Source organism: Nestor notabilis, unplaced genomic scaffold, assembly GCF_000696875.1.
Source record: "Nestor notabilis isolate BGI_N333 unplaced genomic scaffold, ASM69687v1 scaffold474, whole genome shotgun sequence".
NCBI classification, from domain to species: Eukaryota; Metazoa; Chordata; class Aves; order Psittaciformes; family Psittacidae; genus Nestor; species Nestor notabilis.
In genome coordinates, this window is record NW_009926690.1 from 111,250 (window position 1) to 126,340 (window position 15,091).

Below are 15,091 nucleotides of genomic sequence, written 5' to 3' on the forward strand. Positions count from 1 at the left end.
ACAGCTTTCGCTCAAATCATCTATTTTTTGTTATGGATATCTATATATATTATAATTTTTGAGCTCATTAATATATTTGCTTATTAATCTTTTCAAAATAATAAAACCAAACATATAGAAAACATTAAAATGCTTCTTATGATTTAAAGAGAGAGTATCCGGTTGCACTTATTCTTTCTATCTTCCTTCTGAAGGCAACATGTATTCATAAAGAGTTAATTGATCCTACATGCCATGTGTACTGAAAATTCACAAGGCATTTAGGGCTAGTGGTTAAATATAATGTAGGTGGATACTTACACTAAATTTCCTCTCTGTTTCATTACCTTTATAAGCTACACTCACACAAATGCAAATTTTCTCTGTTATTCACATATGTATGTACATATCTAGATATATACTCAAATAATGAAATCTGGGACATTCAACATTGTAGCAATGAAAATAAAGTACTTAAAATAGTGTCAGTTATGATTCAAATAATAATTTAAAAAAATACTATTAACATCTTTATGATATCTCCATGAAACTAATACCTAATTAAATAATCTCTATTGGGCACACACTAGCTTACAATATAATAGATGTCTTCTTTTTCTTCATCATCATCCTCAAAGTAAGAATCAATATCAGCTGGTTACCAGCTACCATATCCCACAACCTAACCATGCAAACACCCAGCATCCAGAAAAATAACTCAAACGTTTCCTAGGTTTTGATTTAAAGCCAGTTTAAGTCAACAGATCGGTTGTTGTTGGCTTGAACTGGTTTGCATTGGATTTTTATTTCTTCCACACAGGATCCATGTAATGTAAAAAACATGGGTAATAATAAAGGAGCAGCACTCATTACCCCTGGATACTATCCCTTTAAAGTGTAACGATAAATGGCTAGTTCAACATTCATCATAGAAACTCTCATGTCTAGTTTTAACCTGGAAAAAAAATAGAAGTGGCTGTTTGCTGCTCACTGTGTGCATAATAATAATAATAATGATAACGTTAGAAATCCCTGTCATGTGTAAACACACACACTGTGCTTTTGCTCATTTTTCAGCTTGTTTCCACTATACAAGGCCTTGAACAAAGAAGCAGCTTCTATCTTTGTTGACTCAGCAGATTTATGAATAAAAAAAGTTAAAATGCCTCTGCTGTTGCCTCCCTGTGATACGTGTCTTCAAAGCAATCGTAGAAATGTGTGAACTCACCGCTAATCAATCACTCAGAAATTATAAAAGCTGTTGCCACATCTAAGCACTTTTGGCCAGATAAAAGAAACAAAACTTAATGAGAAAAAAGGTGAAAAAAATATACTGAGATATATACAAAAAAGTAAAAAAATACTAATAGTCCTTGTTTGATTACTCTTTAAAAAACGTTGTCACAAGAGAGTTTTTCCTGACCACTCATAAAACAAGGGGGGAAAAAAAAAGGGAAAAAAAATGCATTCAAACATGAATCTGTGTTGCATAGAGTGATTCCAGTACAACCTAGAAATTTGGCCAAAAAAAAGGAACTTGGCACTCTTTGGAAGCATCCTCTGACCTCTGAATGCTGCTGCATCGGTAAAGAGGGAGTGTGTAGGCTCAGGTCTGTCACTAGCTCATCCTGGGTGACACCAAAGGAGCCCCATCCTTGCTGCAGCTGACCAAGGCAGTGCTGCATTCCTGCCAAAAAACTCTGCATTTCATGACAGGAGTCCAAAACTGCCATTTCAACATGCAGAAACATTTTGTGTGTTGTTCAGAGAACCAAAGATGCTTGAATTAAACCAGTTGCTGACAGCTGATTACCCTACAAAGGTAGCTGTTCCGTACAGCCACAGCTATACCACCCAACACAACTACTGTAGAAAAACATTGGCCACATTTTTATGTGTGTGAGAGCAAAGCACACCCGTCCAATTTCTCAATTAAGAGTGATGATTACAGGTTTCCCAGCAAGGCAGCCAGACAGTGCTCGTTCCCGCTGGAAATCTCCATAGCAACTACCAGCATGACTTGCTGTCTTTATAGCAAATCTTAGCAAGAACAAAATTACCAGCAGTTTGTACAAAATTGCCCACCTCATGGCTTGTACTTCACACAGTAATTGAAACTAGAAGTTGGGGTGTGTTTTTTGGTGTGTTTTTCAAAGAAGGAGCAGGCCATAGTCATCAGGAATGCAAAATAACCCATCAAATGAGCAACTCATATGTTGAATATACCCATACCGGACTTTTTGGTTCAATCAGGGATTTTTTTCTTTGAAGTATTCACCTTCTTATAAAAACATACACAACATCAAAACATACAGGATGTTTACAATAACTCCAGAGGACTGTTTTCAAAATATATGAGAGGTAGGGTATACATATACTGGTGAAAGCATAAAATTCAACATTGAAGCACACATCCTACTTCCACTGTCAGTAATGTTGTGTTTTTAAGACAGCTAATAAGATTTTGATAAGATTGTTCCACTTGCAAGGTAAGCAGGCTACCAGCAGGTTGTTGATAACTTAACAGGAGTTTCCTTGGTGTGTGTAGCTTTAATATCTTCTGTGTATTTCTTCTCGTATTCCTTTTCAACAGTATTATTTTAAGTTGACAAAGATAAATCAAAAACTGTATGTGGGCAGTGTCACCAGATTAAATGGCGTAACTTTTTTCATGTTCAGTCCAGCTTCTGAATAAACTGAGCCTTATTTTTCCTTTCTTTAAAAGCATGTATTATTTTCCAGAAGAAGTTGGTCTTGCACAACCTGTGGAAGTGTACTACATACATTCAGAAAATATAAGAAGACATACATTAATTAATTTGTGAAAAGTTCTTACTGAGCAAGAAAAAGAAATGTCTGAAGCACAGAAGTCTGGTCATTTTCTTTTTAAATATGCAGAGGTCATGAGGTAATATTCTCAGGGAAACAACTTTTTAATGAAGCTGTGAAATATTAAATGACTTCTGAACAACATGGGATTTAGTACCATATTGATTCTTGTTTTTTAAAGAAACTACCATACTTTTAGGAATGGGAGAAAAAAACCTCCCATCTTCTTCAAAAATGGTAAAATGGAAAACACAACAATGGGCCTAAGTCACCCCAGGCAGTAGTTTCTTCCCAAGTGATCTAACTGCTTTGCTTCAAGCCCCTGAAAGTGGGACTCTGAGCATGGAAGTGCTGACGCAGTTGCAAGTTACCTTCCTATTTACTGGTTTCCTAACTGAGAAGCCACACCATTGAGTGGACTATACTCAGACATTCACCTGAGATAGCAAAAGGATGTTCTTAATTTGTTCTAGTGCGACAGTATCCAGGCAGTAACTTCCCTGCTATCCCTTCCCTTTAGATTTCAAGTGTGTCACTGGCATGATACAGAGCCCTGCACCGAGTGGGTTGATGTTAGCACGCTGGGTTCACTGCTCCGAAGTGCCCACACAATAGTCTAGAATTCATCATCTCTGTACAGTTGCAATAAAGACTGGTTGCTGAAAGTGGAAGGACTAGTTGGAATAATGGTGTTAGTCCCAGTGCTTAAGTCTCTTCAATTCCAAACTTTTTAAAAACTGCTGATTCAAAGGGTAAGGTGAAGTACAGTGTCACTGACATCGAAACAGCATTTTTTCTTCCTGTTGTAGTGCAGTTTATGTCCTGTCCTTTTTCTTTAAAACCACATCCCAAATTATAGACCATTAACATCTTTTTATCCATTACATTTCAGGACAGTGGTTTATATTCATTGTTAACGCACAGAAACAAGTGAAACAATCAGATCTGATTCTCCACGGCATTGTTTTTGAAGGAAAAAGAAAGGAAAAAATAATGTAAAATAACATTACCGCATCTTGCAGTTTGTGTCAAGTGGCATAATCTCACTACAGCAAATTATCAGAGATCTTAAGGTGCAGAGGAACAAGTTTTGCACTTCTGATAAGTGAGATCTGGAATGTCAGTCACCCTAGGTGCTTTTGCATAAAATGATCTCCTTCTGGTTGCACAGAAAACCAGACTGCTCTTCCCATCACGCTACCTCCAGCTGCAGCTGAACTCTGCATTAACACCTGCCTTCCAGCCTTCATTATTTCCTTCACAGTTACTTTCTTCACAAAGAGTCCAACACCACTGAGCCCTCATGTCAGTCTTCAGTTCAAACAGCCTCACTTTAACTTCTGGGCCCAGGTTTTCTTTCACTTTTGCTGTCTTTTGCAGCAAAACAAGTGTATTAGCCCTCATTTAAGTGTGCTATATAGCCCAGAGACTGCTCTTTTCTACTTTGTATTCTGAAAGACTAGCTAAAGACAATGATATCAAACTATAGTCTTGGAGTGATGCTGTTTATAGCAGACTCTGCAGATTTTGTGCCCTAAGCAGACATCTCTGCTCAGTGTGTTTGTGTGGAGCTGACCAACAGTTTGTGCCAGTTTACTATTCTTTTCCTTAGATCCACTTTGTCAAGCCAGATATAAGCTTCCCCAATCAGTGTCTTTTTCATAAACTTCCCTCCATTGGAGACAAGAAGAATCTGGGAAAATAATAACAATAATAAATAATTATCAATCTGCATATTAACATACTGCATTTGGTAGCAAACGTGAAAGATTCATAAATGTCGAGCTCTGATTCAATAGCCACAGAATAGAAACATACCCCTTTACATATAGTCGCCTTCCCAATAGAAAGAAAGGCCCTTGAAAATTGAACTTTCACCCTCTTCTATTTTATTATCATGGGATGTAGCAACTAGAGGATGACAATCTTCAGTAAGCAATTTGTTAACCTGCTGGTTACCAAAGACAAACACAAGGTCAAGTTTTAAGTTACAGGGTAAAGATTCATGCAGGCAAAGTACCAGCTCTTTTTAAGTGTGTAAAGGTCAGAGGATACCTGCATATAGGCTGTAGCTCCGAGCAGACTAGCATGTGAGAAAATCCAAAGTTCTGGTTTCTGACCTCAGCAAGCAGTAGTCTAACCCAAAATAAAGAGCTGGTCTGAAATGTCACTCCTGCTATGTTTCTGCTGAGAGCCACTGGTCTTACAGCTCTTGCTTGCCCAGCCATGAAGAGTGGGAAGTGCTGGAAACAGCCCTAGCACTTGTGTGAGCTATGCAGGCTTGGGTGCTCAAGATTCTCCTTGATATATCATATCGGCACAGTTTTTCCAGCTACATTTCACAGCATGCAAGTAATAGATTCCTTGGAAGGATTCTATAGGTTCATTTTACATGTTTCTGGGAGAAAATGTTCAACAATATACATATATCAGGGGATGAGTTATGCACATGGAAGTAAATTTTAGATTTTCTTAATCATTGAGCAAGTGAATCAACAAACTCAGTGTTTTTTTTGTGTTGTTATTCTTTTTCTATCAACTTACTAAGTTTTTAAAAAAGAAAAAGAACTCATGAAAAATTGTATTTCCATGGTGGGATTAGCAGGAGGTTTTTAAAATCAACAGTCACTAAGAAGACTTCCAGCAATGAGCAAGGGAGGTAGCTGCTAACAGTAGGAGGCTGTCACCCTCTGTGTGAATCAGCAAGAGAGAAAATAGGGCATTTTGTTTGGTTTCAAAGATCTAGGCTAACTGAAGAATTGCAGAACTCAAGGATGAGATGCTGGAAGAGACCATACAGCAGTAGACATGTAAGAGAACTGCAGAAGAACTCCAGTTTCCAGTAGTTAAGAATTTTAACGTTTTTTTTAAATCTCCATTCTAATTTGGGGAACAGCTAAGAAACTTTGCAAACTTTACATTTCAATGGAAATTTAAATAAAAAAGGGGAGAAGTTTGCAATAATTTTCCTGGATAATTTTCCCAGTTCCCTGGCCAATTTTCACATCAATTGGCAAGTAAAGTATGTACCTGGAGAGCTTCAACACCTGCATTAGTCAACAGGTTTGAGGAGGGAGTACCAAATGACTCTTAAGCACTGAGCTGTTTAGGGAACTCCACTCATCAGAAAGCCTTGGGGTAAATAGGCATCCTCCCTCCACTGCTGTTGGCTTTTAGGTCACTTGGTTCGATGTTTCCTGAAGAAATGAGGAGCACAGAAGCTGGCAAGCCAAACCAGAACATCTGTGAAAAACATTCTTTTGGGTTTTTCTGATTACCCTCACAAAGGACATTATGTATTTCTAATTGCAGCTATCCAGTCAGCCAGGAGCCAGGAGCTTAGTGCTTTCCAGAAGAGTCCCAGGTGGGTTGCCAAGGAACAGGGAAATCAGGGAAGCGAGCAACCAAGCTGCCAGGGGCTGAGGCAAGTGCCTGTCTGAAACATGTCAAAATGTTTTCTGCAGAATGTTTTCATTCCACAGTTTTGGGACAGAAAAAATTCCTAATAAATTTTTCATTGCTTCAGTCCTTGATCCTTCTCTCCACTCCTCCCAGCTGGATCCCTAGCACTTGTCTCTCAGTCTTGTTTTTTCCCTGTTCCACTTTAAATTTCAGACTTGTTATCCTGAATCAGCTAGTCTCAGTTTTTAATCCTCAGGGTTTCTTTTCCCTACTCCAAATACTCTTAAACAGAAAATTCTGGCAATACTTTTCTTCACCATTCTCTTTTTATATATATATATGTTTTTTTTCTCAATAACGCAATGTCCCGTTTTTATGACTAATATTCACACCTCTTGCTGCTGATTTTTCGAGTGCAGACCTTCGTCCTAATTTCTGCCTCCAGTTTGTTCTCATCTCTCTTTACAATGTACTTTCTATGATTACTAAGTTTGATCTCATCTTACTCCCTCTTTCTGATCTTATTTCCTCCCTTAATCTTCCAGTTCCATTTTTGTTCTATGCATTCTGGCTTTATTTCTCCCCCACATCTCTTTTGACAATGTCCATCTCTTTTCCCTAATATTCATCACTGAAATTATGCATTCAAATCAGCAACCTTCATGTTTAATCAGGAACAAACTGTCTGATAACTATGAAGAGTGTATAAAAACAGATGTACTGAGTCAGATCTCTCCAGGTAAATATACTGCTTCCAAAAGAGTATAGGGTGGTGTGTAAGGCAGGATATAAGAACAGGACAATCATGTGGTGTCACTTTATCAAAGTACCTGTGGATCATTGACTTCCTGACTTGCAAATACTCTGTTTGCGTTTAATAGACTACGAAGTATTCTCAATAATTTATCCAATTGTTTTCTCCAATTACTTTTTTCATGAAAATATTTAGTATCCACAGTATATTAGAGCAATAAATTTTACAGCTCGAACTCCAAATTGCGTGAAGAAACACCGTTTGTTTGTTTTAAACTTCTTCCTTGCTACTTTTACAGCCTTTGTTCTCTTAAATCTGGTGTGCAGCCCCAGTACATCTCACAGAGATTCTAAGGAAATGCTGCCAAGTCTCAGGCTGACTGTTCCTATGGCTACCTCCCTCACTATCTCCCTCACTAGCAACTTGATGGCTTATTTTTCCATCGGACTCTATAATTTCTTCTTTGCTGGTTTACTTACCCCTTACAGTTTCCTCATCAGACCATCACTGGAAGCAAATTTTTTACAGGGATATTAGCTATTCAACTTTGGCAAGACTTTATTGACCACTCTGCATTTTTCTGGCTAATAAAGCATCTTAAATATTCTTTCATTGAGTCTATTGAATCAATAAGGATGTTAGGACAACTTAACACAGGGAAAAGAGTATCTATTTCTGTTGGCCTTGTTTTGTAACAAACATCCATTTTGGTTTTAATTTTAATGATACAATCAATAAGCCTAACATAGCATTAGGATAACCCAGCCTAACTTTAGTCATCAAAATGTAGCTGGCTTGTTTACGTCGGTCTTCCAGATTTAAAGGTAGATTAAGTGGATGCTGGTATGCTCAACAATTCCTCCCACTTACTTTTAAAATTCGCATGCATATACACCTGGAATTATCCATACCTATCTACTGACTAAAGGAAGCCTTAATACCTGGCTTAAATTAGTTATCTACTTATATGAAAGTAAATTAAGGTGAGTACAGTGAATCCTCACTGTCTAAAACAGCAAATCTGACCAAATGATCAAATCTAAGCAACTAAAACACAGAAGGAGAAGGACTATTCCTGAATCAGTTCCACACATCATTTGATGTGTCATAGAATGAAAATACTGTCATTTCCTTTACATATGTTTCATGATATGTTTCATGAGTATTTCAATTTGCATAATTAGTACTTCTGCAATACCTGATGTTATGACTAGTGTGTCTAATTCTAGACATCAACAACTTTTACAGAAGTTGAAGAACTGGCAAGAATGATAAAACCATTAGGCATTTAGGCAACAGGATATATCAAAGAAATTTCATTTACTTAGCCAGAAAAATAGAGAGGAGAGATATGATAACAACATGTCAGTGTGCAGACTTTTTTTTATAAAACAGAAGCAGATGAGTTTTCCTCTGTGCTTTTTGAGGATACTTAAGGATAATTGAACTTAATTTAAAAAAAACAGAGTATTTAATTTAGATACTACACTTCAGAAACTTTCTAAATACATAAAAAATATTTTTGGAAGGCTTGCGTAACTTCTTTCTCTAGGGGGTTGAAGAACAAATCAAGCCTAAAACTTTCAGACCCGATCTGTAAATTCCCTTCCTCAGTGTGGGGCAATGGATTAAACCATCTTGTAAAGTCTCCTCCAGTCCCATATTTCCATTTTTATGCAACTGTGTTATCTCCTTTGTAATTTTCTCTTTTCAGCAAACAAGTAAGGTAGAACAAATGCCCATAGCGCAACATGGACAACATCCAAAATTAGGTTTTAATAAAATGCAGAATTACCTGAAGAGAATGCCCAGCAGGACTCAAGCTGAATCTAAATGTTTCATTGAATGAAGGCTCTCGGTCATGTCTGCATACCCTGGTTTTCTTCTTAATTACTCTCTTTTGGGTAGACATATTGACAACATACAGCTTCACATACAGGTCTGGGGAAGAATATTTCAATGAGTTAAATATAGAAGCTTTTGAATGATCATTGCTAATGATTTCAACAGAAGGGAAGTGTGAAGAATCAGAGCATGGTACTTTATATTTATATATATTTTGTTCTCACTCACATGGTGTAGAAATGGAACCACCCCACTAACTCCAAGGGAATTACTTTGTGTTTACAATGCTGACATTCAAGGAAAGAACACCTTGATGCCTTTATGTACATATGAAAATATTATTATTAACGTGAATTTTTAGTTTTTAAAAAGCTTTTTCACCAAAATGCATTTTTTTCAGTACGTATCATAGTCCTTTAATAATGTAGGGAGTTATAATTTTTATTAAACTTAAAAGAGGATTAATTTTTAACAATCAAAAGTAAATTAAAAAAAGGATTAACTTCTGAGAGTGTAATTTGCTTCTACAAAATATTTCTACTTCCATTAATGTTGCTTATAAGAGAAAAAAACACTTCAAAAAGAATCCTATAAAATATGTCATTCTGGTTAAGAAGCACTTTTTTTCCCATATTAGAGGTGATGTTAAATGACTTCAGATGCATCTTTCCTAATGTACTCAAAGTATTGTGAAGGTAGTTTCTGTGTGATACCTGGTAGATGATCTGGAGATTTAAATTTGTATGTGATATTTCTGCACTGAAGGATTTCTACTATCAGCTGTTCTCCATCTGTCTTCATTTCCTTCTTTAATGCAATCTTGATTTCACCCATAACCTGTGTTTTACCTGGAAAAGCAGAAAGAGCAACCCTTATTAATGCAAAAGGAAACTGAATGTATCTTTCTAACTCAGAAAGAAGTAGAGTTTTCTGTGTAGTTTGTATTTTTTTTGTCTTTTATTTTTTAGGACAGGTTTTAAGGGTATAAGGGTAATACATTGGTTGGATGAGCAAATGGTAGATACACACAGTACACTTGTATAACTAAATTATATGTTTCAGAACATATTCACTTCAGAGGAGCTTTTTTCCCCAAGAATAGAATTTTCTCTAAGAGTCATTACAAGTCACGTAATGGTCACTACAATTTAACTTTCAGAAACCTTTGCTGTAAGATTCTTAAGTTGTGCGATTAAAAAAAAAAAATAAAAAATAGAAGGAAAGAAAAAACCAACAACTAAAAGGAGAACATTCAATAAGGTATTAAAATGTAAGATTCTGAAAGGCAATGAATTAAGACCTCCTACGAATATGGAGCAGTATCATTCACACAATTTAAAGGGAAGTGCTTACTGTGACCTTCCAAATTAAAGGTGATTTTCCTTCTTATGTGGACAGAAATACATGCACATTGTTCCTACTCTGTATGGATTTCTCTCTAAATCAGTCCAGAAATGGAGAGAAGGCACAGAACGAAATATAAGAAAAGTTGTTTTGCCTTTCCCCTGTCTGTCCTCCCACAAGGCTTTACTGAAGCCAGGCAGAGTAGAACAGAGCTACATCTTCTAAATGAAGTACAGTGGTATAAGCAGAGCCCATGCCCTCAGCACAATGCTGTCTATAATAGCATCATGTCATAACAAGGGTTGTGCTTCTATATCTATTGTCCTGTTACTGTAAAATATTATTTCACCTTCCTCTTCTCTTTAGATGTTAGTTATAAAGAAACCAAACCATAAAGCCTCTGGAAGTCTTTATTACCTAGTTTCTGGTGCCTGCAGGTTGAGGCTTTAACACATTACCAGGAAATTCTAGAAGCTGGTGCCAAGATATTGTAAGGAGCAAAGCAATTCTGCAGAAGTAAACAATTATGATACATCTGGAGAAGCTTCTTTCTTAATGAGTACAAAGTTACCAAGTGGCATTGAGAGATTACTTACTTGTATCACAAATGTATAACCAAATCCTCACTAAAAATGCCATCTGTTGCTTCACAGATGTCCATGTGCAATCCTACATGCTCTTTTTTTTTTCCTACTTAAAATATTTTTTGGGATCATGAATAAAAAATTAATAACAAATAATCACAGCTACAACATGCAGTCCCAAGCCTCCTCATAAACTCAAGCTGGAATCTAATTTAGTTACAGTCAATACAAGTTTGCAATTGGGCTTCAGCTGGGCCAGTGTTTCACCCACAGTTTGTAAGATGGGAGAGGACCTGTTAAGAGGCAAGTGATTCTTTCACTATATTTAATCACCACAAACCCCTTCCTGTATGTTTGAACAACAATAGAATCTTGATTTCTGCTATATGTTTGTGCAAAGAGAATGGAGTCCAAATTTTGTGATGGCAGCAGCAAAGATCATTGGTAGCTGGGATACTCTTTATGACAAATACCCTGCTTTACTATTTAAGCCTCATGGGAAAAAAAGTTATCTCTAGCTGCAAGAAATGAAGCACCATAGCTTTCTTGTCCTTCCATTCTAATTTTCATTTCTCCCACAGCATGCAATGAAAAGCCGTAACACCAGCCTTATGAAATACCACACTAAAATAAATCACCACTTCAAAACCCAGCAGAATTTTGAAGACTCAGAAGAGATTCCTATTCTTTCCATTGCTTGGCTTTTTCACTCTTTCTCACACATGTACATTGCATCTTTCCTTTGACAGATATGTAAGAATAGAGCAAAGGTACATTGGTTTGTGGAGCTGATTCTTTAACTGGAAATAGAGATATATTGATGAGGGGAAGTGTCTACGAGCTGTTGAGAGAGGTCACAGTGGGCTAAGCTGGACTTGAATGTTCTTTGAAATGAAATTGCTCAGGGAGTAATGGGATTGGATGACCCTAAGGATTGCATTGGTAGGAATAACTTAAAATGCAGTTCCAAGTCATGACTTTTTGCATTCTTACATGAGTTTAGAAAACTTTAATTGTAACTTATGTGTGAGTGGAACTGATTGTGGGTATTTTGGTAGACTGGATTATGATAAACAAATGCTAAAATGCAACTCTGAAAAAAGTAAATACAGTGAAAAAAACATTACATATCTGTCTAAGAAAGTACTAATATGGCTTTCTAAGGCACTGGAAAATAATTTGTAACTTGAATATTAATCTTTGCTCTAACAAAGATGTATTCCAGATGAAATAAAACCAGGATTATCACAGTGGCAAAGAACCATATAATAAAGCACTAAAACCGCTACTTTCTATCTGAGCCCAGGAAACAAGGAGCGGAAAAAGATGAAATTATTTTCTACAGACTTATGATAAAGTAAATATTGAAAAGGGTAAGAAATATTTAAGCTGAATTTGTGTAATATTTTACCTGTTACATATATATCAAACACAGACTTACTGAGGAGGACCATAGGTGTGCACAACAACATTGTGTTCACTTTAGGAACACAGTAACAGTAGCTAATTATTTCTTAAAAAATATATGGCTATGATCAAATATAGCAGTGTTTTTTACATGACAGTACACCTCCTTTTAGGGATTAGATTTATTAAACATCTATTAACAATTAAATGGTGATGGTCAATTAACTAAATGGCTGCCAGCTATTGTAGAAGTCAAGGGGTTTAAATTTGCTATGATGATGACAACATGAACTGTTGCTCTTGTAGAACTGTCACAGTCCATGCTTTGAAAGATTAATTAGATATGCTATTAGTCTTAAGTGACTGCTGCTGTAAATCACAGGATGTGCCATCTGCACTGTTGTTGTCAACTTCCATTGTTAACTATGGATTGTGCTCCCATTCCTTTTTGATCAGTTGCCTGTTGTCAAACAAAATTACCCAATACAGCAATAAGTAGTTGTCTCCATCAGTTTGTGTTATCCAGGCTGATTCAGCAATGCATTTAAATGAGCAGGTAAATTTCACTGGACAATGGCAAGAATTTAATTCAGTTCAACTGTCTACATGTAAATTTCTGAGATAATTTGCACAGTTATTGACTATGAGATGGACTATGTCTATTTGCATACTTAAGTGTGAATAGGTTAAACTTGGAAATTTAAATATAAGATGCCTCAATGCTGCTACCTGATGAGCATCATACTAGACAATTTTCTGAATGGGTGCCAGGTGGCCAAAAAAAAGATATTGAGAAAACATATAAACTGACATTTGTTCCATGGTTAGTAAAGGCTCCTTCTGTTCCAGAAGTGTGACTAAGAGCAGTAGATCTAAAAATAAAAGAAGGGGGATATCGAAAATCATTTCCTTTTTTTTTTTTTTCCCCCAAATTCAGTTTATAACAGAATTATTGTTTGAAAATAAGTAAGAAATTATCTTCTGGAGCTTTAAGACTCAAACACTTTATGGTCAAGGATTTTCCTTCTGGGCAGTTTCCAGTGGACCTGGCCTACTGAGTACGACAATGATAATTTGAGGTTGTAGTGGTGGGAGGTTTGGTTGATTTTGGCTTTTGTTTTTGGGGAGGTTTTTTGATGTTTTTTTTTTATTATTTTTATTTTGTTTTATTTTATTTTATATTCCTTATGGTCCAGATCATCCTCTTACTGCTCAATCAAGGAACTCAGATGCTGGAAAAATAAGCAGGATAATGAAACAAAAACAACAGAACAAAAAGTAACTACGACAACAAAAAATCCACCTGGACCTTGTTCTCACCAACAAGGAGGGGTTGCTGGGAAATGTGAAGCTTAATGGCAGCCTTGGCTGCAGTGACCATGAAATAGTGGAGTTCAAGACCTTTAGGGCAGCAAGGAGGGCATGCAGTAAGGTCACTACTCTGGATTTCGGGAAAGCCAACTTTGGCCTCTTCAGGGATCTGCTTGGTAGAGTACCATGGGATAAAGCCCTGGCAGGAATGGAGGGGAGAGGAGCCCGAGAAAGCTTGGTAATGTTCATGGAATGCCTCCTCCAATGCTTGTGATGCTGGGCTGCATGACAAGAAGAGTGGTCTGTAGGTTGAAGGAGGAGATTTTTCCCCTCTACTCTGCTCTTGTGATACCTCACCTATTGTACTGTGTTCAGCTCTGTGATCCCCAATGTAAGAAGGACATGGACTAGTTAAAGTGAGTCCGGAGGAGGTCCAGGAAGATGATCGAAGGGCTGAAGCATCTCTCGTATGGAGACACTCTGATAGAGTTGGGAATTGTTCAGCCTGGAGAAGAAAGGCTGTGGGGAGACCTCAGAACAGCTTCTGGTACCTAAAGGGGGCCTACAAGAAAGCTGGAGAGGGACTTTTTACAAGGCCGTGAAGTGATAGGACAAGGGGGAATGGCTTTAAACTGAAAGAATGTAGACACTAGGAAAAGGTTTTTTACTGTGGTGGTGGTGAGATGCTGGCACAGGTTGCCCAGAGAAGCTGTGGCTGCATCGTCCCTGGCAGTGTTCAAGGCCAGGTTGGATGGCCTTTGAGTAACCTGCTCTAGTGGAAGGTGTCCCTGCCAGGGGCAGGATGGGGTTGGAACCGGGCCATCTTTAAGGTCCCTTCCAACCCAAACCATTTTATGAGTCTATGACTGTATGATTTACTTTTCTGTACTTTGTGGCTTCAGTCTATAGGACTGTAATGCCTTATTCATCACATATGTAAAAGAGGAAGGAACATAAAGCCATGGTTTGTTTTAGCAGGATTTCACCTCCTATTTTTGCTTTTGTGTGTGTGTTCAGAAAGATGGCTGTATTTTAAGAAGAATACACATTTTTTCAGAGTTTATTTCTATATTTTCTGATTATGAATACTCATATTACTTCCATTACTTCACTCATCCCAGAGACCAATCTCAGGTTATCCTAATGTCGGTGGAGAACAACACTTGCTCTACTGCTGCAGGCAAATCCCCTTTAAAGAAGACCAGACACATCCCACATCCACACTGCTTTGCCATTAGCCCTATGTCTTCTGACTCCCATCTTGTTGTCTCATGGCAGGAACACAGGAGTCTTTGGTTTGGGATTTTTTTGTGATATTTTAGTGCAAAGAACCTCAGAAAATTAGAGTTGTCCTACTGTAGCATGATGATGCTGGTATGTAGAAAGCCTGATGCTGTCCTGGTGGATGGCAAGGGAGAATGTTGGAGTGTTTGGTGGTGCAGGGCCAGCTGTGTTGTTGCTGACCATCAGTATAGAGCACAGGGAAACAAACATGTCCTCTGTGCTGTTGGGAGATGAGCACACTGTCTCCAGAATCTGGGTTTTGTCTCAGAAAGAGCAAACCAGTCTGTGTTAATAGAATTCCCAGGAGAAAACGGAAATAATTCAATATGGAAATTAGAGAATTCTGATCAGG

The 15,091-nt window shown here is 37.3% G+C and overlaps 1 protein-coding gene across 1 annotated transcript in view; it reads right to left on the minus strand.

The window, feature by feature from the left end:
- Nucleotides 1-4,360: 4,360 nt before the first annotated feature.
- The window catches only part of LOC104405058 (protein piccolo-like), a 189,128-nt gene continuing 178,397 nt past the window's right edge, over nucleotides 4,361-15,091 (minus strand). Inside the window, 3 exon segments of the mRNA XM_010013653.1 lie at nucleotides 4,361-4,501; nucleotides 8,760-8,905; nucleotides 9,523-9,657. Of these exon segments, the coding sequence (XP_010011955.1) occupies nucleotides 4,361-4,501; nucleotides 8,760-8,905; nucleotides 9,523-9,657 (422 nt within the window).